Source organism: Brachycentrus maculatus, unplaced genomic scaffold (genome assembly GCF_059751285.1).
Source record: "Brachycentrus maculatus isolate JH-2025_06_01 unplaced genomic scaffold, ASM5975128v1 h1tg000152l, whole genome shotgun sequence".
NCBI lineage: Eukaryota > Metazoa > Arthropoda > Insecta > Trichoptera > Brachycentridae > Brachycentrus > Brachycentrus maculatus.
This window is the reverse complement of record NW_028280905.1, coordinates 862,170-888,746: the sequence shown is the minus strand read 5'-3', so window position 1 is coordinate 888,746 and position 26,577 is coordinate 862,170. Positions and strand designations below refer to the sequence as shown.

General features: G+C 31.9%; 3 protein-coding genes across 4 annotated transcripts in view; all 3 read right to left on the bottom strand.

The window, feature by feature from the left end:
• Positions 1–26,577, bottom strand: part of LOC148308722 (3'(2'),5'-bisphosphate nucleotidase 1) — a 116,913-nt gene that overhangs the window by 66,529 nt on the left and 23,807 nt on the right. The gene's annotated exons all lie outside the window — the stretch shown is intronic.
• LOC148308723 (b(0,+)-type amino acid transporter 1-like) lies at positions 658–25,414 on the bottom strand. 2 transcript variants are annotated; one of them, XM_088261223.1, is made up of 10 exons: positions 25,256–25,414; positions 24,941–25,155; positions 14,204–14,456; positions 13,509–13,793; positions 6,425–6,550; positions 5,490–5,634; positions 3,316–3,543; positions 3,110–3,206; positions 1,803–2,121; positions 658–968 (listed from the first exon to the last, which is right to left on the bottom strand). In XM_088261223.1, the coding sequence occupies exons 3-10, from the start codon at positions 14,445–14,447 to the stop codon at positions 904–906; spliced, it is 1,509 nt and encodes a 502-aa protein (XP_088117349.1). In that variant the 5' UTR covers positions 14,448–14,456; positions 24,941–25,155; positions 25,256–25,414; the 3' UTR covers positions 658–903. The 2 variants fall into 2 exon arrangements, with proteins under 2 accessions (XP_088117349.1, XP_088117348.1); XM_088261222.1 differs by having other exon boundaries at positions 24,941–25,414.
• Positions 9,034–12,534, bottom strand: LOC148308724 (uncharacterized). Its single transcript, XM_088261224.1, has 3 exons — positions 12,190–12,534; positions 10,261–10,456; positions 9,034–9,305 (listed from the first exon to the last, which is right to left on the bottom strand). Exons 1-3 carry the CDS (start codon positions 12,528–12,530, stop codon positions 9,156–9,158), a joined length of 687 nt encoding a protein of 228 aa, XP_088117350.1. The 5' UTR covers positions 12,531–12,534; the 3' UTR covers positions 9,034–9,155.

Sequence of the window (26,577 nt, the reverse complement as noted above, 5' to 3'; positions counted from 1 at the left end):
CTCACTATTATTGTCAATGAAAAAGAATATGTTGTTTGATAATGATGTTGAGTGCATTGAAATTTGTATGTGTCATAATATTTTACAATATTAATTGGTATTCACCAAGTTAATATTAAATTTTTATAGTTACATTTATTTTTAATCATAAGATTTTTTAAATGTTAATCTTTAAAATATTCATATCAGTTTGTGCACAAATTTTACTTATTGACAGTTTGAATTCTACACCATTTTTTTTCAACAATATTTACTTAAAAAATATAGAAACAAACACAACACCTTTTTAATGTAAAATTGTCCTGTTTTGAATATTGAAAGCATTAACTTTGTGGATCATATTGATATATTATTTTGAGAAAATAAAAATACTTTGTTTTTTGATCCACTCACATTTTTATTAACCAACTAGTTTCGGCAACAACCTGTTGCCCTCTTCAGGGTTTAATTTAACCCTGAAGAGGGCAACAGGTTGTTGCCGAAACTAGTTGGTTAATAAAAATGTGAGTGGATCAAAAAACAAAATCTTTTTATTTTCTTAAAATATTATAAAATTGTCCTTTTTATAGCCAGATAATTATTTGCTAAAAATTTAAGGAGGTCAAATTCAAATTAAAATTTGTCTTCTGGTCCTATCCAAATGAAAACAAAAAAAAATAGCTTCAAGAAATATGATTATGTAATAGTAACAAAATAAAATTAAATATACAAATTTCATTAATAATGGCACTTTTTAAATATATGCGTTTATATGACGCTTAAGTGTATGTATATTTTTTCTAAAATAAATAATATTTCTAAATCTAGTAACAGTAAAAAATAATATATGTAAATACACGTTGACTAACTAAAATTGTTAATATAACAGGAAGAACAGTTGATACATCGCAATGTATTAGGAATTTAATCAGACTTGGATGACGGTGGCACAACTTCAAATAATGCCTGGGTCCATACGGTAATTTTATCTGCAAATAATAATAAGAATTAACAAAAAAACATTCAAAACAAAACACAATACACAGAAAAAAAATTAAAACACTTTAACAAAACGTTAGTTGTGCTCGTATACAACCACTCATCATGTTTTAGTCTACCGGTTTTGAGACATACCCGTCTCTTACTCAGGCCAATCACTACACCAGCCTGCAAATACTATACACCACCACCATGGCACTATTCACATACTTACACCAGCTCACAATATATATCGCATGCATTATAAGTCAGACCAAAGACCAACATGCACTAAGGGTGTTTGCTTAAAGCAGGGTTGTAGAGAGTGGGAGAGTGATATGTTTTAATTTTTAACCAATGACGTTGAATCAAACAGAGGACTATACAGAAATAAATATATGAAAAAAGTGAGAGATTATATACATAAATAACCAACATTTTGTTACAATGCCTGTACACAAAATAGATGCTTTAAATATTATAAATATTAGAAAAAAATTATAAATTATCACCTCTAACTCATCTGGCAATAATACCATAAGTCCATAAGGATTTGTTTGTGTTGACTCATTATAATAGTACTTTCTTCAATTATTTGTAAGACACACCCAATAATTTATATATTTATGTGCTACTTTCAAATGGAGCAACCACATTATAATAATACATAGTGGTATAGTGAGGAATTGAACTCTGAACCTCAGACCTGCTAGTGAAATTACTACATAACCACCATGTGAGTCAAATCCATAAATATACTTAAAAATGCAACTAAGTGCCCTTCCTTGCTAAATCCTTTATGGCACTACATAAATTATCTAAAAAAATTGTAAGTAAAAACTCACCCATCAGTCTCGGTCTCCTCTTGTAATAGATGAATAAGGTATACACGCCTACACCGATCAGGATGAATGCGATGGCAAACAGATATTTGACAGAAGGATCTGCTATGATAGGAACTACTGCCAAGAAGCAGGCGACTACCAATACAAAGTACGGCACAATCAGTGGGACTTTGTATGGCCTCGGAGTATCAGCGTGGGATTTCCTCATGAAGATCAATGCCACCATTGCTCCTCCATAAAATATCCAAATCAGGAATGAAGCGAAATCGATGAGTTCTCCTATGTTTCCAACCAATATGAAACCAAATGCAATCAGACCCTGAAATGATACAAAAGAGCATTATGTTTCAAGCTTAGGTTTATTGGCATCTTACTGATATGCATTTCAGTACAATAAGTGGACAATATCAAGATTAGGTTTATTGGCATCTTACTGAGATGCATTTCAGTACAATAAGCGGACAATATCGCTTCTATTTTAACCCGATAATCGCCTTTCAAATCAGTTGTGCATTTGAACCACACAGCACGAATATGTCATCTTTTATTTGATCATTTTAAACACTTACTTTCTTGACAATACTTTTTTACTACAGTAACAGACATAAGTAAGTTACGAACCATGAACATAATACATTATTTTTTTAGCTTTAAAGAAGATAACATATTTAATTTAATATGTTCTTAATCTAAAAACCTAATAATTTATTATGTGCGTCACATCTGTCACATTACATGGTGGAGCGAAATGCAGATCACAATTGCGGGCAAGATCAAAATAGCCCAATTTTATCATCTAACCATACAAAAGGATATATCCTTCATAATTATTTTCACAGGTGTCCGTAGTATAAAGAATTAGCTACATTTTAAGACAAAAATCATTAAGATGTCTTAACTCAGTCTACAAAAATTGAGGATAAAATGTTGGGAATGCGTATTTGTTTTTTTTTTTCATTATGACTTATAACATATGTACAAGCACTATCTGCCCACTTATTTCAGGTAGGTATATAATATACAAAACCTTAACCAATCTGCTTTCAGTTGGATAAAATATATTACTTCATATGTATCAATAAGCCCACCATGCATTCTGTATAAAATATAAATAATAAAAACTAATTATAAATCATAAATAAGACAAATAAAACAAGACACAAATTTAATGTACTTTAGGTTTAAAGTAATATTTTAATTTATAATTTTTACAGGCTTCACCCATAAAACTTAAAAATAAAAGTGACATGGGTGTAGTCATGCATAAGATAATATGATAGAATTTCTTTCATAGACCAAATAAGTACCTGAAATGCCACAGCAGCTGCCGGAGTAAATCGCCTCATATGAACAAAGGAGAATACTTCTATAGTATGACCTTCCTTCCCGGCTACATAACACAACCTGAAATCAACATCCAAATTGACATTACACTATGGCAACGCATATTTTAATGCAAGGATATTACTGGCCAAAGATTCAGAATGACTAGTATATTTGTGCAATAATTTACCTCGTTACTCCAAACTGCAGACTTAGGGCACAACCGAATGTAGCAATGGCGACACCAACTGGAATCAGGTATGTGAATGGTCCCAGAGCCTTGGCACCAAATGATATAGCCACGGCGGAGGAGGCCATCATTTCGGGGATACTTAATACTGTCATGTACGCAATATTCATAAACACATATAGCCCAGTTATCGTCGGAACAGCAATCAGTATACTCATCGGAATGTTACTGGAAATATATTTTTAAGAATTAAAAAAAAAAACCTTAGTAATACATCATAAATATTCACAATACTTTTTAATCTATCAGATTTTGCGCATAAATGGCGAGTTGTTTATACATATCAAGATTTTTATTGATACCTCAGCATAGATAAAGAGTCTATTAAGGTAGAAATATATACATATGTCTAGGTATTGAGAAGGCTCTACCAGTTAACGGTTTAAGTGATCACTTTATACACTGCATAGCATTCAACATTTTACCCATGATTATTACACATTGATCAAATTTTGAAAAGTATCTCTATATGTGTATCATAAGTGACAACACGCAATATTTCTTCCAAAATTCCCCATCTCTGAATGTTGGGACGAGTGAAGAGCCTGTTGCAAATGGTACGACTAGCGCATGGAGATTTCCCTCATCCTCTTCTTCCCTCAACATGGTTGAATACACCAAGCTTTTCATGGGAATCTTCATTCCTCATTGTGATGTAACCAAAATAATGGAGAATCTGTCTGAGGCACACAATTGAGTATATATTTTATTTTATTTTATTTTATTTTATTTTATTTGGGATTTTTACAGCCAAAACAATATATTATACAACATTAATTAACCAAACTATGGCCAATTAAAAAAATCCTCCTATAATGCTATTCTTATGTTGGTTGGGGTGAGTGTGTGTGTGTGTGTGTGTGTGTGTTTGTGTGTGTGTGTGTGTGCGTGTGTAGTACCTATTCCATATCAACATAAATCATCCAATTAACAGTTGGCTTGTTGAACAAACGGCAACGATCAATCATTCACCTAATTTCCTGCTTATGTCATTTTTTATGGAACTAGTGCTTTTCCCAAATATATCTACATCATTAAACATTTTATTATAAGTATCCATAATGCGGTTAATTGTAGTATTTCTGGCAAAATCAGTGTTACATTTAGGTACTTGAAAAAGTTGATTATAACGCGTTTGCCTCTGCGGTACCCTAAAATGAATGCGGGTAACCAGTTCTGGTGAATCTATTTTATCAGAAAGGATATTAGCTAGTAAAACCATATCAGCTATCGTACGTCTATCAGCAAGAGTTTGGATTTTATGGAATGAGCACGCTTCGCGGTAGTTGGCAAAAAAAATATGTTCTTTACGATTTAAGATTTTTACGAATTTTTTTTGTATTCTTTCAATTTTATCCGAGTGATTTTTATGAGAAGGAGACCAAATTGGCGACGAAAATTCAAGTAAACTACGCACATAAGAAAAATATACCGTTTTAAGAGTGATCGTTTTATTAAAAGGTTTAATTGTGCGTAATAAAAATCCAAGTGTTCTGAGTGCTTTGTCGGTTATGCTCTCGATGTGATGATTAAAAGTTAATTTTTCATCGAGTATCACACCTAGATCTCGAATTGTTGAAACAGATTTAATATTAGTATTGTTTAAGTTGTAATTGTAACTGATAGCGTTTTTTTTTCTGTTGAATGAAATCTTTAAACATTTATCCGGATTAAGAGATAACATATTATTTTTACAGTACACGGATAATCTATTTAGATCTTCTTGCATTCTATGACAGTCATTAGTATCTCGAATTTTTAAGTACACCTTCATATCGTCAGCATACATTATGAATTTACAGTTAATAAAACAATTACCTATGTCATGTACATAAATATTAAATAGAAGTGGCCCTAGGTGGCTACCTTGTATATAATATATGTTTTATATATAATATATGTTAGCTTTAGATCTTGGAAGATAGATATGTTGATGCATCCGGCTGTCCTTAGTATTCTTATCAAGAGCCTCCTTCACCTCATCTTAAAGGCATCTTTAATATTACAATTTGCCTCGATTGTCCACGTTTCTATTATACAAAACTCTAAATCAATAAAACCTAAGAACTCAACAGGCAGCAAGTAATTGTGTACATATTTATTAATAGACTTACACAGATGGATTCTGTATTTCCTCTGTAACTACAGTAACAGCCGTCCAGCCATCGTAAGCCCACAAACCACTATAAAGGGCTAGAGCCATGGATCCGGGACCAGTTTTGGTTCCTTCAAAACCCTTTTGCAAATTGGCAAAGTTCCCTGGAAATCAAAAACTACAATCAGACAATAAAAAACAAGTAAAAAGGCAAGTTATACCTAATTTAACCACATGGTCGATTATGTGGATAGATAACGTAACGATAGGTAACGTATTAAATACATACTGCAGATAAGTACATTTATAAACCGGTTGTCAATCCGTATTGTCAGGAAGTTGAAGTTATGGGAATTTTTTTAATAAGTATTTGTTTTTTACATAACAGAAAAAAATTGTTAAAGCTAGCTTTAGCTAAGTTAGCTGTTGTTTTGAATGAATACCCTGGTATTAATTAGGACCTACGTGCAAGTATTGTATTTTTATTTATGATTGACCTGATAAATATCATCAATTATTTTACTTTATTATGACAAATGTTTGAAATGCTTATGAATGTGTCAAAACACAGTTTGCATAACTGGTATTTATAAGTCAGCTTTTATTTTAAAATGGATAGGATTTCCAAAAAGCGACTGTTGAATGAATTGATGAAATCTTTCAAAATTAATCAGAAAATCGGAAATACTTAACAATTTAAATTTAGAGATATAAAAAACAGTGAATGTAACATTTTATAATGAGGGAATAGAAGGGACGTGCCTAATTCAATACGTTTTTGTTACATTCCCTCAAAACTACAGACAGAATCAGCTGTCCAAATTTCACGATCAAAGCAAGTCATTTGCAATGTTTGGATTTTTATTGGAAAAATGTGCTAAATTTGAACTTTTGTAAAATAACAGTCGAATAGAGTTCTGATTGAATGAATAGTAAGCAAAAGTATATACAGACCGATAGCGAGTTCATAGATCCCTCCACAAATGACAATTACGCAGGCAAATACTTTGCAGGCCGCAAATATATTCTGGAGCTTTACATACAACTTCACACTGCTGATATTAATGATTGTGATTACACCTGTAATTTAATAACAAATTTATATAAAGGTGACCTGAAACCACAAATATAGCCAGTTCGCACCAACGATCAAGTTGCACAGACCTGGTTGCAAAGCCAATATTATAAGTATCTCAACTTGAGACAAAGCATCTAACGTTTTTATATCAAAATATTTATCAAAACCCTCATCCGCACTCAATGGTGCATAGGGCACTGCATCATATAAACACAGTGTTTATTATCTTGATTGTTAACACATGAAGGAAGGGTGTGAACTGTCTGCATATGGTACCAGTCCAGGATAATATTGAATAAATATTAGGTGAAAAAATCACTTATATTTTTTTTTATTATTAGATTAAAACCAATATTTTTAGCTTTTCCACTTTTTTATTTGACCAGCGACCGGGTTTCGTCGTTACCGACATCATCAGACTGGGTCGGTAACGACGAAACCCGGTCGCTGGTCAAATAAAAAAGTGGAAAAGCTAAAAATATTGGTTTTAATCTAATAATAAATTAAAAATGCAATTCCATCACGAAGTGTCAGTGGATAATATAAATCACTTATATTTATTTAACCCACCCCCTGGGAATCGAAAGCGGGACCTCCAGTACGATAGTCGAGCATGTTGACCATTACACTACGGAGGCGGAGAGCTTCGCAGGGCTTATGACCTGGCTTCGGGTGGCTCAAGAGATCACTTCATAGAACGTCTATATTGCAATATTTTTTAAATTATTTATCTGGTTTATTAACCTTACATTTGTGGTGTGAAAAATCCAAAGTATCCAAAGTCAGATAGAGTAAATAGTAACAAAATTAATTTTAAATTATTTAACTAAGATGGTGCACCGCATCAAATCGCATAGGACACTGCATCAAATGGACACAGCGTTGACTCAATCGTTAACTATATAAAGCCAAGGTGATCAAACCTGTGCTTGAGATTTTTTAATCTGGGAGTAGGGCATATTTAAAAAGATATAGATGGCATAAATACAGGAGCTCAGTTGAAGGACATTGCCGCTATATGGAAAAGGAAATGAAGGAAGAATAGTAGATAGGAAAACGAGAATAGCAGCAATGGCCGTTATATATAATATAAAACAAGCAAAAAGTGATAACGTTACAGTAAAGATTCATTCCAATTTCATTAGCACTGAAATTGGATTTTTGTCATCATTTTGGAAATTGGACTGCCAATAGGATTTTTGTAAAATGTTTTTTGTTTTACTGTTTATTTCATAAAATTGATATAAATAGGAGGATAGTTGTATTTGTTTTCATATAATTTTATGGAAAATTATTGAGTTTTATATCGACGCATAAAACGGGTAACTGACACGCCGCAATTAAAACAATTCAAAAGATAGCGCTGTGCCAACCAACTTGTCAGTGCGAGCGTGAGATTCATGAATACCAATTTATAATTTAGATTTTTTATTTATTTATTTCATAGAAACATACATTTTTTTACTATATGTATTACGGCTCTTTAGGCGTGGCCTGGGTTGAACCGAAATACTTACATGGTAACACAATTTTTTTAAAATTATTATTTGTTTTTTAATTATTAGATTATACCATATTCATTACATACAATAGATACAATAACAATTTATAGTATAAAGGTTTTACAATAAAACAATTATACCTGGACTTTAATTAAATCACTTTCTACCTTGTTCCTTCCAACAAGAAGCAACCATCGACAGACACTGTTCTGAAAGACATGATCACTACTGGAATTCTTATTATTTTTTGACATCTCATCAAAGATGAAGAAGAATATGGAAGTCTGGGCATTTACGGGGCTGACGACCGTCATAGGCTGGTTTAAGTGATCACTTTACACACGTGTAACATTCACCAATTCTACCCATTATTGACAACCACACTACTCAAATTCTTGGAAGTTCTGTATATACTTATGAACCAATTTAGAAACCTTGTTCTTGAATCACTAAAACTTCACTAGAGACATCTATTGGTGAGATGTAAAGAAGCTTTTTATTAAGCAGAAACTCTTATATTTGTATGTGAGATCCGAGATCAGATTTTGTGAACAAGTATTTGGACACACTCAAAATGTTACTGGAATTCTTAATGGTTTCGGGCAGCAAATTAGGTATCTTTGGCGCAAGGAATGAAAAGGTTTTTTGCGCAAAACTTGTTTTAACGGATGGGCCAACATAGTTTATATTTAATGCTGCCCGGGTTCGAATATTTTGTTGAGTTCTTACCTTATCCATTTTATTCCAGAAGTGAATCAATGCTTCTTTGATGAACAGTTGCCGTATGTCTAGGACCATGTAGCTTCTAAATAGTTCATTGGATGGTATAATTATAATTTATACAGCGAGTGCGTGTTGACAGTTCAAAACATGATATCGAAATAGGGTATAAAATGCGCAGCTGGAATTTCTTGTGCTGGTGGTTGACATGGTAGTCAACATGTTAAAATACAAATAACAATAAAACTACAAAATAAATAAAATTAATATTTTAATTTAATAAGGTACAAAGAAGTCAGATAAAACATACATCGTTCAGGGTAAATAATACTATATTTTTATTTATTTATAAAATTACTTAAATCTAACTAGAAGACAATAAAAATCAAAGATTTAGTTTGAACATTGCGGGTTCGTGCGGGTGTGGAACTATTATTTCAGCCGTTGTAAGAAGTTCAAGGACTCCTAAACTTATGTTGTCATCCACTTCAGCGTACTCTGATCCATCTTCAGCGAAATGACTCTTGGTTATATCCTTAAACAATGAAAAAATTATTAAAATCAATTAAAGGGTAATTATTGAATAATTTAAGTCACCGTTCACCATTTGTTATTGGCGAATCCTCCAATATTTCGCAGATGATATGACAATTTGGAGAAACTTTTGCTATCAGAATTAAGTTTTTACTGACATTTCTTAGTGGAACTGAATTTTATATAATAAAATAACAACTACATATATAGTTTTCTCCATGTATATTTCATTTGACCAGTGAAAGGGTTTCATCATTACCGATATCATCAGACTGGTTGGAGGCTAGACAAAATTCTTTGTTATATACATAACAAATTGTCCGCCTCCATAGTGTAATGGTCAGCACGCTCGGCTACCGTTAGCAGTGCCCTATGCACCATTGGGTGCGGATAAGGGTTTTATTATTTTTATTTTATTATAGATAACAAGGCAGGGGTTGAAAACCATAACTTTATTATGTAAATTTTTATTGATTGATTTTATATAAATTATTTAATTTATATGTGAAAATCCATTTTTATAATAAAATAATATAAAATCATACTTAAAACCCTTGCCATAATTTATATGTAATTACCCAGTGGTGCATAGGGCACTGCATCGTATCAACGCATTATCATGATCGTTAACATGAAGGCAAGGTGATCAATCCTGCGCTTCGGGGACCAGTCCAGGGTAATATTAAATAAATATTAGAGTGTAAAATCACTCATATTTATTTTCACCCCCTCCTGGGAATCAAACCTGTGAATTATGATACACTACATAAATTCACTCAATTTAAATTGATTTTGTTAGAAAACACTTGTCACAAATCAGATATCGAGAAGTCAATAGCGTTCAATAAAACATACAGTTTTTAACATATCCACATGTCTTTAATGGTACAGTACATACAACAACTTGAATTAAAGATGCCCAGAATTTCCCAAATAAATAAGGAAAAACAGCTTACCACCATCAAGCTACTGATCTCTTCGTGCTTTTTAGGATAAAGTGTTTTAAGGACATGATTCAATTCCTTCTTCAGTTCGCTGAACTTGGCTTTGGCCTTGGCGTACTGCTTCTCCTTGGAAACACTGCTGGGAACGTTCACTTTGGTTTCATATTCATTTGTGGCGTCTTTCAACATCGATAAATTCTTTCTGAAACTGTAAATGATAGACATAAATTAATAACTTCATGAAAACTTTCTGTAAAATCACCTTTGGATTGAAGGAACCAGCGAATTATATTGTGGGTATACTGGCAAAAAACATTAACTCTTAAATCCCTGTTTTAATAATTCCTGTTATTTAAAGCTTTTAGTTTGAATAAAATACCCGATGTTCATGATAAAAATTTGTGTATTTTTTATAACAATTTGTTTATTAAAATTGTAGGCATAAATGTATTCGAGAAAAACAAAGAGACGCAGTTCATTAAGTTTTAAATGTTTACAATATTGTCCCCACCACATGCAACTCCTTTAAAATCGTATATAAGGGGTGGAGGACCAATATTTGCGTGCTCAGATTAGATTAATATTCAAACGTATATACGTCGCGCTCGCTCTTTTTCTATTGGTGTCGTTTTGTTCTTCTCGCCCTAATAAGTGTTTTATAATTTTCGAAATATTGGTATCAATTTGTTATTTTTACCCTTATAACTTTGTAATTTTTGATAAATAAATTATTGTCTTCATTTGCGCGTTTCCCTCTTCCTCATCACAAGTGTTCCAGTACCATTAGATGAAACACCCGATATTAAACTTTAAGTTGAATTTACTTTTAAAACCACATATCGCTCACTCCTTTCAAGAACGTCATAAATCAAAATACTTGATTTTTCAGGAGATCGTTTTTAAAGTTTAAAAATATAATACAATGTATTAAAAATAAATATCAAGCCACTTACTAAACTTTTTACTGTGTACACATCTTTTTAGGTAAAACCTGAATGTTTTTTCTCCATTTGAAAAATATTTAGTATTTTTAAAAAAATAATTAACCAATACCTTTTCTTAAAAATGCAAAAACAACACTTTCTGCCCTGTAGCTGGTAAATATTAACAGAAAAATATGCCTCTTTTGCTGGGATATAGTACATTTTCTGGGCATTCCGAAAACATGCACAACTGAAAATTTACGATTTTTGATTTATGACGTTCGTGAAGGAGTGAGCGATATATATGACATTTCAAACTACTTAGTGTATTTGCCAGTTTATTGAACATTGAAAACTTTATAATACGCATCATTAAGTCAAAATTGCATATTTTCGAGTTAACGTTTTTTGCCAGTACACCCAAAATATATAATATTATATCTTCTAGGCAAAAGATTATAAAGTTAAAAATATTATTTTAGTGGAGGTACAGTCAGGCCTAGATATAAGAGTCTTGGACTAAGTAAAACCTCAGTTTGAAAAGATAGCTGGCTTGTAAAAGAAAGCATGGATATAAGAGAAAAGTGTCCCCATCTCTTGGACTCTCTTATATCCAGGTTCCACTGTATGTATAATATTTAGAGCTAAGGTAGGATATATCAACCTAAAAGAGATATAGTTTAGTTTGGCTGTACTATAAAGTAGACTTATGGAAACGAAGTACTGAAGCGCCCTTGAGGTGTTGTTTTATGAAAATGGCGATATATAAATTACCCAAATTTATTATGTATTATTATTATTATTATTATGGCTTTCACGGTAATTTTGCTTAAATAGCCAATACGATTTCTCATAACAATTTAAGGTGAATAAACACTACAATGAAAAATGCAGTTAAAAGAGAAAGCAGGTATCGAGTTAAATAAAGAGATGAAAAATCTGAAAGAGAGTGGTAGAAGGTGCTGCACAGACAAGAGCCTAGCTCTTTAAGTTAATTTATAATGAAAAAAAGACTTACTATTCAATTTCTCTTTTCGTCTTTTCATATTTCGCTTTCTTGAAGGCTACAAGCTGTTTTGTTTCACTGATTTCGTGACGCAGGTGGCAGATATACTCTATGAAGTTCTTGGATTCGTCAAATACTAACGGGTCATAGTCTTCTTCGACAAGGTGTTCAATAGCTCGAGAAAACTTGGCTTCTCGCGTGTTGCAGCTATCTGGGTAATCGTTCTTTCCTCTTCTATCGACAGGATTATTCGAATAATTGGTATAAGCCTCATTTAGATTCTCAACTATGGCGTTCTTTTGCGCCTCCAGTCGATTTAGCAAGTCTGAATACATCTCGTGGTCGTCCGACATTGTAATCTATACAAAACGTGTAAAAAACGTTATTAATTTAAAAATATATATATCTCAAAATAAGTACAACTTTGATTATTGCCACAGGAAAGCAATGGGTAATAAGTTATATCACAAATCATACGATGTACATAAAACTTTTAAATCTTAACTTACCATTTCGTAACGTTTGTTCAATTAAAACAACTGGATAGGCGATTTTAACTTGGTTGAAATAACACAAAAACACAACACGAAAACAAATGGACGACCGTTACGAGCTGACAGAAAGCGATGCGGGTTTTTAAAATTTTGACACACATGTTCGCCAACCCTAAAAAAAATTCAACCATAGACAAAATTCGTTGCCCGCCGGTAAGTACTGTTAGAGATGTCCGGCATAATTCGCATTGGATTGAAATTAAATATCGATTATATGTATGAATCGATATGAGTTTGTTACACCATTATCGATAGCATTGTCATGATGACATCAAATGAGGGCAAATATTATTTTAATATGTTTAATACGTCTAGTATCTCAAAACGTAATTTTCTAAATAAATAATCATACCTGTTATTTTATTAGTAATTTATAAAATTTAAGTGTATTGACATTTTTTGGTGGAACTGCATTTTTTAACAAATTTTATTACTCTTTTGCTAAATTATTTTATTTGATCAGTGACCGGATTTCGTCATTACTGATATCATCAGACTGGTGAGAAGTTAGGTCACGAGCCATGATTTTATAATAAAAAAGATAACATATTCACATGCACATCTGATGATATCGATAACGATGAAACCCGGTCACTGGTCAAATGAAATAAAGTGGGATATGGTATATAGTTGTTGTTTTTTTATATAGCTATTTATCAGTCTGAAATTCCCATAAATTTATTAGGGGTAAATAAAGACAAATTGTATATAAAAAAAAACACATTACATCTAGAAAAAATCCAAACTACCAGATATATTAAACAATAATATATTTACCAAGTGTCAGAATCCCAACTAACTTCTTAAGTAAATCTTGATGGTATGGGTCCATTTGATTGTAATTGAACAGCACTCCAAGAGGTACGACGGTGTATTCAGAAAATGTTAATACCAAAACGGCAACTTCTGCCGGTTTGAGAACCATGATATAAATCCAAGAACATATAAACGAAGGCAAAGGACCCCAATATGCGTGCAAGGGGCCGAAAGCTTCTTGAAAATAAGCATATTCTGCTCCCGATTTTGGAACGACCGTTCCCAATTCAGCAAATGCGAGAGCTCCTGGAATGAAAACAATTCAGTTTTATCTTTGAAAAGTGAGTGTATGTTTTTTTACAGAGCCTTTTTAAATCTTTTTATTTGTAAGTAATCGTTCCAAAAGACTATTAAATTCCGAGTTTGAGATTTCAAATATTTCTTTCCATAACAAAATAAAGCAATTGGATTGATTTGATTTAGACCCCTTTTGATTCGTTAGTCAAATTTGACTATTACCTAACGGTGAACAAAACATTATCTGTGCAAAGAGAGTTTATAAGGCGGAAAATGGGGAAAAAAAGGTATTATTATTTAAAGTGTAAGTGATAAGACGATTGCGAATTTCACTAATTTGGCGATTTTCTTGTTAATAGTTGCATACACTACTAATATGTAAGAGTCCTGCGAGGAACTATAAGAATAAAATGACTTACCCATTAATGAAATCAACCCGCATACAATCCATATGATGATACAAAATGCCACAGAGCCGGTGTGTCTGAGAGCTGATGTAGGGGAGATGAAGATTCCCGACCCGATCATAACCCCAACAATCATGCTGACTGCAGAAAATAGACCCAATTCTCTTTTAAGACGAATACTCGACAGAGATCCGACCTGCAAACCATCTGCCACGCCTTTCACCTGCAGTTCCACCTTTTTCTCGGAGTGGCCCATTGTAGCCTTCTGCGAAACAATACAAATAATCGCGTTTAAAATAAAAATTATATTAATATTTCCGCCTCCATAGTATATGGCATAAACTGTTAGGCAGTACCATGCATTCTTTATAGCCACATAAGTGCCTACCCTACTTTACTTTAAATTATTATTATGATGGTAAATGTCACACAGTGTATATAATAAACACTTAAACCATCTGATTGCGAGCCCTGTAAATACCCAGATATCAAGATTTCTTCAATTTGAAGATGAAGTCAAGAGGATCCTATTCCCAACATACTTAACATCCATGTATTCTTCCGATTGTGGAAAACCTACCCAAATTTTCAGTGCTTCTGATATGTTTAGAGCTTTAGTATTTAACATTAATATTTTCAGTGCTTCTGAAACGTATGAACTCTTTCCACGCTCAATGCCTGGATAAGATCATAAAAATTACAGCAGAATGGATACAGTCCCCAATGTACACTCAGTGGACGAAATCATTAAGACCCTCCTTATCTTCTCCTGAATTATTTTCATACTTCATTTACATTTATTATAATTTACTTTCGTGTTATATTTTTCACTGTATGTTATATAATATATACCCTATATGAACCTTTGTGACCTGTACTTTTTACCTCAAGGTTTGAAACAAACACAATAAAATAAATATAACAAATAAAATATTTAAAAAATATATATATAAATAATAATTTTAATGCAGATTCATTATATAATAACTGCATAATTACATGTTTTATTCGCAAATAATGTTCTTACTATTAAATTCAGATAAACAGGTCTTAGATTACAAGTCACATGAGATGGAATGTTATCTTTTCAATAATGATGTGTCTATTTTAGGCGAAGAGTAATTCAATTCAAGAACCATCTCTTAAGCATTTGAATCCATATATTTTTTAAAAATAAATAAATCAAAAGTGAAATACAAATAATTTGAATTAAAAAATGGAATAAGAATAAAAATGAAAAAAGTGAAATACAAAGAAGTAGAAAAAAATTTACGATGAAAAACTTGTATATCAAATTACTTGCAAAACAAAATTTTCGAGTTCTTCGGATCTATGACCCTACCCCTCTACCCTCTTTCGTAAAAAAATGATTTATAAAAATTATTTTATTCGTCGATTATTTTTTCATCGGGGCAGTATTATTTTCTTTTACTTACAATTTAAGAATTAGGTCAGTGTCGGGACAAAGACTCGGGTAAGGGTGAGATATTCGGGGAATTTGACCTTGATATGGAATCTGAAGGGTGCGAGGTGCGAGCCCCCAGATACTTAAAAGGGCGGGCGTAGAAGAAAATAGCACAGAAACCCAGTTTAACAGCGAGTCGATTCAATGCGGTTCCCCAGAATAATATGACCGGATCTTTTTGTTTCTTATTTTGTACGAAGCTCTCGTCTTCTGGGCGCTTGTCCACCACCCGGATTCCGTGTAATCCTGTGTAATTTTACCGTCCGGCACGTCAATTAGCCTTTTAAAACGACGATTGGCTTGGATTGGCTTGTGTTTTTGTCCATATTTCTTCGGATCGGAGCTCTTAATCGGTGCGTGAACAAGTTGCGCGTAAATTCGATCACGCTAAACTGTCGTAGTCGTTTTCATTTTTCAAAACCGGACTGTCGGACGGCGAAATCCCGTGTAGTGGACAAACGCCCTCTGTCTCGTCCCTATGATCTCGGAATTGTGATTTTTATCGCCCGCTAAAGATCAATGCTCGTATGACTTTCAATCTATATAACAATGTCAATCTTTGACATTGCCAATTACCGTATTAGGTATATACTCGTATACCGTCACGTGCATCCACTCAAAATTGTAATCGAATAATCAACGTGGGATAATAAAAAGAAACAATTGGGGTCGTTTATAATGTCGAATGAAAGGTACCTACCTACTCTTGGAGTGAAGTTTTCCATGCAACAAAAATAGCATAAATCAATAACTTATTTTTGATTGCCTTAAAATGACTTATTATTAATCACTTTTTTAAAACAAATTAATTATTGATATTTTTGTTTTCTTTATTTGTTGAATTGGTCTTCATGGAATTCAATTATCTAATTATTATCAATATAAACCGAAACTCGATGTATAATTTTACTGAATTAAAGGGCATTATAAACTGCGTCACAAAATTAATAACGATATTAATTTGTTTTGATGTTTTTTTTCTGATACTACACTAGACAGGGTGTTCATCGAAACCGGTTGTAAAAAAATCACCAAAAATAAAGTGGTAAAAAACTATAATAGTTAACTTTTGTTTCACTAGTTTTTATAAACACTGTAAACATATCAGAACAAGAATGCAATTCTTGGCACGAGTGATACCTATGTGGAGCAAATTTAGTATTTGTGAGCTGAAATTTAGACACACTCAAAATATTGCTCGGAAAAACTGATACAGAATTACATAATTAGTTAAATTTAATAAATAAAAAAACTTAAGAGCTAGCTAAAATTTGCGTGAACAACGCAGTTGATCTTTTTAATTGGAGTATTTAAACAATTTTCCGAAATGTGAGTAGTGTGGTTGTCAATTATGGGTGGAATGGGGAAAGTTACGGTGCATAAGGCGATCATTTAAACCAGCCAATGGCAGGACATAAGTCTCTTAAATGCTCAGACTTCTATATTCCTATTGGAATAGACTTATTCATCTATGTTAAGAATCAATAAAAATCTTTTTTGAATTTGATTTTGTCAAAAGTCATAAGTGGTAGGTATATATGACTATACATAGATGTATGCTTAACTTGCATTTCAGAACAGACGAGTATGGCTTTCTACCCTCTCTCTTCTACCTGGAAGCCGAGTGATGGTACTAGTTGTAGTGGTAACACTCTTCTTTTAAACCTTATCCGCGCCAAATGGTGCAAAGTGCACAGATGCAGTGTTATATTGATCGTTCATACACTCAGGAAAGGTGATCAACCCCGCGCTTCAAGTAGTAACGACGTATAAGATATCAAATATATAAAAATAGAATAAATAAATGAAAAATAAATTGGTAAATTTCCAAAAAATATCTCCCCTTGAAAGTAGCTTACTTATTAAGGTAAAGATTAAGTAATGTAATAATATAACAATGTAATATAATAATAATAAAATCACCCGACGTTATCGGAGACACAAGGACGTTTATTTATAATTTGTATTATGTATAAGATAAGGACTGTAAAGAACACATTACATAAAGTGAATTTAAAAAAAATAGTCATGTAATTTTTTACATAATTATGCTAAATTTCGCTCGTTAAGGGAGCAACTTTTTCATATATTTTTTTGCTCGTTATGCGAATTACTCGTTATGAGAGGTTCCACTGTATTCACAAATAAAGAAATTACACTAATTTTAAGTTAATAAAAGATTGTTTATTGCTGTAAAAACCTATTGTTTTTACATGCATTTTGTACACTAAATTTGAAATTGACAATTTTTGCAAAAAAAAATCTCAGCACTAAAACGGCTAATATTACGTTTTGAATATTGAAAGCATTAACTTTGTGGATCATATTGATATACAATATTATTTTGAGAAATAAAAAGACACTGTTTTTTTTATCCACTCACATTTTTATTAACAACCAACTAGTTTCGGCAACAACCTGTTGCCCTCTTCAGGGTTTAATTTATAATAATTTAAACCCTGAAGAGGGCAACAGGTTGTTGCCGAAATTAGTTGGTTGTCAATAAAAATGTGAGTGGATCAAAAATCAGTCTTTTTATTTCTCAAAATAATATGGCTAATATTACGTTTACAGCTTTCTAACATATACATATATTAGTTTATGTGTATGAGTGTGGTACCTCGGTCTCCAAATGCATTAATATTGTAAGGAGTGCATTCCAAACTAATCAATACGACTGCGACTGCATGCAGTAATAACACATGTATTAATTCGACTTTCCAATTCAAAGATCCGATACATGTACGCAAGACATAATTCGATATAATCAAACTTTAGACTTCAAATATTCTAAACCATATGTAGTTCAATTCTCGGACCGCTGTTCAATGATTTTAGTTGATATTTAGTTGGCGTTACTCATCAGTAAATCGGTAAAAATACAAAGTAAATACCGGTTTACCGGTTATTATGATGATGCTAAAAGTCATGAATTTAAACAAAACAAAAACAAAAATATAGCAGTTCCTTAACCAGTTACTAGGCTATTTTAGATATGTGGAAAAAAAACCTGTTAGGGGTGGTATTTCTTACTTTTTACTCGGTTCATATTTCTTTCGTGTTAAAGTTTTTGATGTCAAATCGTCTGATATATTAGAATCTAGAAATACGCAAAACGTAACCAAATTTATGCACTGATTGACGTAATTACCTACCTTAAATCGATCGAATCTAAAAACCGAATTATGTAGCGAATTATTTTATCTTTACGATACTGGTTAGCGTTTACATTGATTTCAAGCACATAGGATACAGATTGACGGTAATTCAGTAGATGAATAATAATTTTAACCGGATGAAGATGGGATACAGGGGGTGTGGATTGACCTAAACTCTTCGTTATGTATGGACAATTCGTTAAAAGGTCAAATATACTCGTATAAGTATATTTAAACAGAATTTCTGAATACGGGTATAGGTTGCGACTTTTTGGAATGATCCCCCTAAAAATTTTCTCCAGTTTTCCTTTTAAATATTATTGATATTTACAATTAAAAATTAATTCGTAGAGTTTTAATAGTAGTGCGTTAATGAGGTTATATAATTAGAAATAATGTGCAAGTAAAGAGTTTATCATAATAAACGAAATATCTATGAAAATAAATACAACGTTGATATGTTCCATAAATCAATTTATTGTTCGATGCAATATTATTCTGCGTATTATTTTTGCCATTTGTGACGCACGTGTTCGTCGTGTCCAATATATTATACAATAGACACATAATATCAAAACATCTAGAACGTAGGACCAGATAATGATCAGTTTTGTTTATTATTTTTCCCAGACAAGGCTTCTTCTCTCGTGTTTCCAATTAACATAACTATATTTAGATAAAATTGGTTAGCTACAGTTCAGGGAGCTAAAGTTGAATATTTGATTATTATTTTATTTATTTATTTTAAAAATAACTGAATGCAGTAAAAAATACCAAACAAACAGGTTTCTTTGTGAGTAATAATTTTAGATTGGAATATAAAACATTATATTCAACGAAACATACCTATTTCTTTCGAAATTTCAACGACAATAAGTAGAAAATATTGAATCTCTATTTTTTTAATATCTATGCTTTCGTTCGTCCAAGAAACGTAAAATTTGAAATAGGCAAATTTTACGAACCAATTTAGATGAAAAATATATCGTTTTTCTTATTTGAAATGCCAAACACACGCGTTGCCATATCGCTCAATCCTTTCATCAATATCATAAAACTTGATTTTTCAGGAGATCGTTTTTAAAGATTAAAAATATAATGAAATGTTTTAAAAATAAATATCAAGCCACTTACTGAACTTTTTACTGTGCAACAGATCTTTTTAGAAAAAACCTGAATGTTTTTTCTCCATTTGAAAAATATTTAGTATATTTTAAAAAAATATTAAACAATACCTTTCCTTAAAAATGCAAGTTAAAAATATGCCGCTTTAGCTGGGATATAGTATATTTTCTGGGCATTCCGAAAACATGCACAACAGAAAATTGACGATTTTCGATTTATGACGTTGTTGAAAGGAGTGAGCGATATGAAAAATTATGAATAATGTCAGAAAAACAAGTTACATAACAAGAATATTTTTTTTTAAATAACTATTTGTGGTTATGTTCGAAATCAGGGATTCTACTACATTCTCCTCCATGAAACTTTTTCACCCCTAATTCAAAAGAATAAAAGTATTAGTAGTACGACAATTTTCTTGAATACTTTACCACCTTTACAGTGTTCATTAATTAGTAATTACTAGTACCTTTAATTCAAATGGCACAAATTCCTTGCTAGATATTTCCCAATCAGATATCGGTTAAAATAATTATTTGTTCGATGCAGCTGCCTTGGGCCCCAACATGTGGTGCATGACCCAATGCACTTATATACTTAAATAAATAAATAATACTGCGTTATCGTTGGCGGTTATTTGAATAGCAGTGTAACACTTCGGAGCTGAAGGTTATACGAGCATGAGGTATCGATCCAAAGATGAGAAAGTAATTTTCATATATCGATACGATATCGCCGAATTGCAAAAGTTTTTCCTATACTTACCAACACGACATTTAAACATAACAACACATCTTTTTTTTCCCCGCAACTTGATGTTAATTTATTTGTTTACTATACGTTAATTTTTTGTTGGAAGCACGCCTCACTAAGCAAAATAAGTGACGAGACAATCATTCACACATACACGCACAGTGCTTTTTTTAAGTATACAAATTCAAATTTCCCGCAATAAAATAATGGCGACACCTGCCGTGTGGCATGTTGCGCCATCTTGTTAAAACCACAGCTCTGTCACATCCATGCCATTTAACTGAGGCGCGAAGAAGTCAGAAATCATGGTTCAATAGCGCTCTCCGTTGACAGTAACATTCTGGCCGGCGTCATCTTAAAAAAAATATGGGCCAATGATTCCACCTGCCCATAAAGCACACCAAACAGTGACTTCTAATGGATGTAAGGGCGTCTCGACAAAGGCTTCTGGGTTTTCTCCACTCCAAAATCGGCAATTCTGCTTATTGACATAGCCATTTAACCAAAAATGAGCCTGATTTATAAATTGATTGTGCAAATTTGTGTTGAACAAAATTTTGCGTTGAAAAAGAGGATCAAGCTAAATATTATTTTCGGGCCTTTCACCGAACATACGACGCGCGTAATGGTCATTCAGTATATTCACGATGAAATGGCAAAACGTACTGACTACAAATCAACTGTGAACTATCAAATTGACAGTTGAAAATTGATGTTGACTTTGGTTTTTAAACTGGCAACGTTGTTTCTACAGACTGTTACTTTGTTTCTACATTGTTTCTACAGTTTTTATGGCACTCTTGTTTCATAACAAAGCAGTGTTATTTCATTCACTCATTTTTTTATGAATTTTATTTTTTAATGATCCGTTCTGTGCTTTAGGTACCAGTGCTGGATTTTATCAAATAAACATTAGAGTGAAAAATAACTTGAATTTTCTTGCTCCCTGGGTTACCGCGTCTAACAATCGTGCTTGAGGTCCCGGGTTTGATATATCTATTACATCTATATCACACGCTTTTGAACCAACACTGCAAAGTCGTTTTTTTTTTAAATCATTGATTTTTTTTGAAGAAATCAAATTTAAGTTTAATATGAATTAAATGAGTCAATAAACAAACAAAAAAATAGATTAATATATCAAATCATTTATGTTTTATGAATTGCAAAAAAATTACCACAAGCTATAAAATTTAAAGTTGTACAGAGAGATTTATTTATATTAGTTGTAAGTAAATAATGGTCGTAAGTATGAACGATCGTAAATTTAGGTAATTGTTTTAAGATGCCGTACATATGTACAATCGAAATCCAAAAAAAAATAGGTGAATGCTAAAATTAAAACAATCAAAACTGAGTCTTATACACTCCAAAACATTATGGACACATTATATTGCATACGTGCCAACTACTAACGTAACTCAAAGGTACTTAAGTAAACTTACGAGTATTTAACTTAATCTCCTCCACTCTTCCTTCCTTAGCTCTAAAAGATTCCTTAGCTCTAAAAGAGCTGGCCATAGCTTGATTAAGAATCGAGCTATGGCCATCTTGAGCGAGGCGAAACTGATAAACTCAATTTTGTAAGCAGCTGTAAGACGTGATGAACAATTATCCATAATTGAAATGTCATTTCAACATTTACTTGATTTTTACTTGATGATAATTGCCTATTGAAAATGCTTAGTAAGTTATTTCTAATGAGCAAAAGGTAAAAAACTACTGTGCAACGTTATTGAAAAATACTTATGATGAAATATTGCTACATCGAAATAATAAAAATTAGGACAATAATCTAAAACCATTACACAGCATAAAAAAAATTACGAAATTTTGCCAGTAGTTCACGCTTAAAAGACAAAAATACTATACTGTATTCAAGAGTTTATTGGTGTTCTAAAGTAGATGAAGTTTATTTTTATTTGAATTTTTTTAAAGTATAAGTTCTTGTAAAGTATTCAATTAATACAAAAGGGTTTTCTTTTCTTTTAAATCTACCGACTAGTGACTAGGCTATATTAATTTTCAGGAACAATTAGTTTTATTTTAATGATAGCATTACAAAACACAAACGTGGTAAGACACGTTACGACGCTATTTATGGAATCTATGTACCTATACTAATATGCATAATTATTATGCAAATTTAGAAATGAATGGCTTCCATTAGCTTAAAGATCACTCGAGGAACTATAATCATAAACGTATGTTATCATTTTTACACACATTCCTAGCGATATTCAGATATTTCGATATAGTATGACATTGTAATGATAACCCATACGATTATCGAAATTCTCACCTTTATTTACATATTTTTTTTCTAGTAACTTGCCGTCTCTCTCGTGCTTAGAATCGATATAAACGCAACCCGGTTCGTAATGTTCAATGAAATTGTCAATGACTAAAATTGAAAATGTATGTATATGTACAATACATCGCTCACTCCTTTCAAGAACGTCATAAATAATAAAAAAAAACTAGATTTTTCAGGAGAACGTTTTTAAAGTTTATAAATGGAATAAAATGTATTAAAAATAAATATCGAGCCACTTATTGAACTTTACTGTGCAACATATATTTTTGGGTAAAACCTGAAGGTTTTTTTTTCCATTTAAAAATATTTAATATATTTAAAAAAATAATTGAACAATACCTTTTCTTCAAAATGCAAAAATAACATTTTCTGCCCTGTAGCGGGTAAATATTAAGTTAAAAATATGCGTCTTTTGCTGGGATTTTTCTCGGCATTCCGAAAACATGTACAACTCAAATTTGACGATTTTTGATTTATGATGTTCTTGAAAAGAGTGAGCGATATATCAGCGGCGTGCATAGAGAATTAATTAGGGTAGGCAGTAGAGGTAGGTATTAAGGTAAGCTGGTACTACTTAGTAAGGTAGGGTAGGTACCGGTTGCGTTTTAATATGTCACGCGGGTAAGTTAGGATAGGCACTGCTTTTCTGCCTATATGGAAGGCACGCCCCTGATGTATATATAGGTATGTATTTCTAACAAATAAATGAATTTCTAGGGAAAACAATTAATTACATACATATAATGGCTTCGTGTCCACTTTCAGTAAAATTGGCCCTAAACCTTTATGGCTCACAACCCTTAGCCCTTATGCGAGTGCTTGCGTGGGCTAACAATAAAGGTCGGCTCCCATTTCAACTGAAAGAATTACGTCACCGTATCGAAGTTCAATATTTCAGGATATACGGAAAATTTAAATGTTTGTAAATCCATATTAAGCATTATCGAAACTATTATCTCTTATATAATATAATTATCCTACACTGTACACCAAATATGTATGTATTGTTTTTAAACCTAATTCCAATATTTATTCTTTTTTAAAAATGAGCTGACAACACGTGTAGCTTCTAGCGCATTGACTTTACATATCGCTCACTTATTTCAAGAACGTCATACATAAAAAAATCGTCAATTTTCAATTCTGCATGTTTTCGGAATGCCCAGAAAATGTACTATATCCCAGCAAAAGAGGCATATTTTTAACTTAATATTTACCCGCTACAGGGCAGAAAGTGTTGTTTTTGCATTTTGAAGAAAAGGTATTGTTTAATAATTTTTTTAAATTTACTAAATATTTTTCAAACGGAGAAAAAACCTTCAGGTTTTACCTAAAAAGATTTGTTGCACAGTAAAAAGTTCAATAAGTGGCCTGATATTTATTTTTAAATACATTGTATTATATTTTTAAACTTTAAAAACGATCTCCTGAAAAATCAAGTATTTTGATTTATGACGTTCTTGAAAGGGGTGAGCGATTTTTAGGAGTACACCCTTTACACGTGAAAAGAGCATTATTTAAAGGAGTTTATGTTGACTGTAAATATGTAAGGTGATGGTTTGATAAATCATAAAAAAAAACTTTTACATACTAATTATGGTTGTAATAGTAGTGTAATTATGTATTTATTTATATTTCACCCTCTCTTATTTCCTAACCAATATTCTTAATCCTAACTGATAAAAATATAATTTTATTCACTCAATACACCCAACATTGACAGACACCACATACTACATAAAAAAGGATAGCTGTTGTCGTCAGCTGATTACAGATAGACAGGTCGCGAATACGTTTGAAAGGATTTCGTTTTGTCAAAACCTGTCGACAAACGTGATTCGAAAATACGAGCGATAATATTATTCCGTACCTACCAAGAATGCACTAACCTATTTTTTTTTACATAATAGTCATAAAATATTTTTATTACATACCTGGTTTAAATACGATTATTTCCCAATGCACTCAAATTACATTAACACAAATCCACAAAAAACTTTATATATCTTTATATTTTATATTAGCACTAATTCAGAATTCAGGTATATCTAGTATTTAGTAAAAGTTAGTGACATTCCATGTTTAGAAAATTAATCGGCACTTAAATCAATAATGATTTTTATTAAATGCGTAAACATCACTTCGACAGCTGCAGAAATAAAAAAGTAATTAATTAGAATAAATTGCGATAAAAATGCGTTCGATAAGACCGAGTGACGTGCAGTGGGTACAATGTAACTTTGAAATACCGTTGATTAGAAGCACGTGGTTGATATCGTAATTCGGAGCCGGTATTATTATCATAAGATTCTGTAATTTGGTAGTTGTTGCACATGATACGGTGTCGAATGATAAGAACATGTGACAATATAGACCACGTATCGTTCAAACTCCCGCCACAAGCGAGCTCGCCGGTAGCCGAGTGTGGAATGAAGGATGAATGAAAAATTATCGTGTTTTGCGACAGCGTGATATCGAGGCATTTTCTGAATACTTCTGCCTCGTGAAGGCGTTAAATGTTTGTTTTAGTAGCGTAGGACGCGAAAATTTAGCACGTTTCAATTATACAATATTACAAATGAACCTTTTGAGTATCAAGGGACATGTCGCTCACTCCTTTCAACAACGTCATATATCAAAAAACTTGATTTTTCAGGAGATTGTTTTTAAAGTTTAAAAATATAATAAAATGTATCCAAAAAAAATATCAAGCCAAGTATTGAACTTTTTACTGTGCAACAGATCTTATTAGGTTAAACCTGAATTTTTTTTCTCCATTTGAAAAATATTTAGTATTTTCAAAAAAATAATTAAACAATACCATTTCTTCAAAATGTAAAGACAACACTTTCTGCCCTAAAGCGGGTAAATATTAAGTTAAAAATATGCCGTTTTTACTGGGATATAGTACATTTTCTGGGCATTCCGAAAACATGCACAACTGAAAATTGTCGATTTTTTTTATATATGACGTCGTTGAATGGAGTGAGCGGTGTGTGCTCATATAAAATCCACTTTCTGCAAGTATATACGCAATCGAGAACGTATAATCTTTTGTAATTACTTTCACTGCGTTTTCAGCGTGATATCGAGGCATTTTCTGAATACTTTTGCTTGTTTAAGGCGTTAAATGTTTGTTTTATTAGCGTAGGACGTGGAAATTTAGCACGTTTCAATTACACAGTATTGCAATTGAACCTTTTGAGTATTTTCCTACTTTGTTTTTTACCTTTTGTTTTTTTGTATTTTCTCATTTGTTTATTTTAAATATGCTTCTTACCTTATTTCTTTTAAATATGCTTCTTATGCCTATTTATTATACATGTTTATTGTTTTTATATTTTGCCATATTAGTTTTGGTTGTTTAAAAAAATCTTTTTTGTAAGTTTATTATTTGTGTTCCAGTCTTGTTAACCTTAATCCCATGTCCCAAAATGAGGAATAGAAATTACTCATCGGGAATATTATTTATGACTTATGTATGTAATATGTTTAGAAATATAAACAAATAAATAAAGGGACATGGGCCTTCTTATAAAATTTACTTTCTGCAAGTATATAGTAAAGTCTC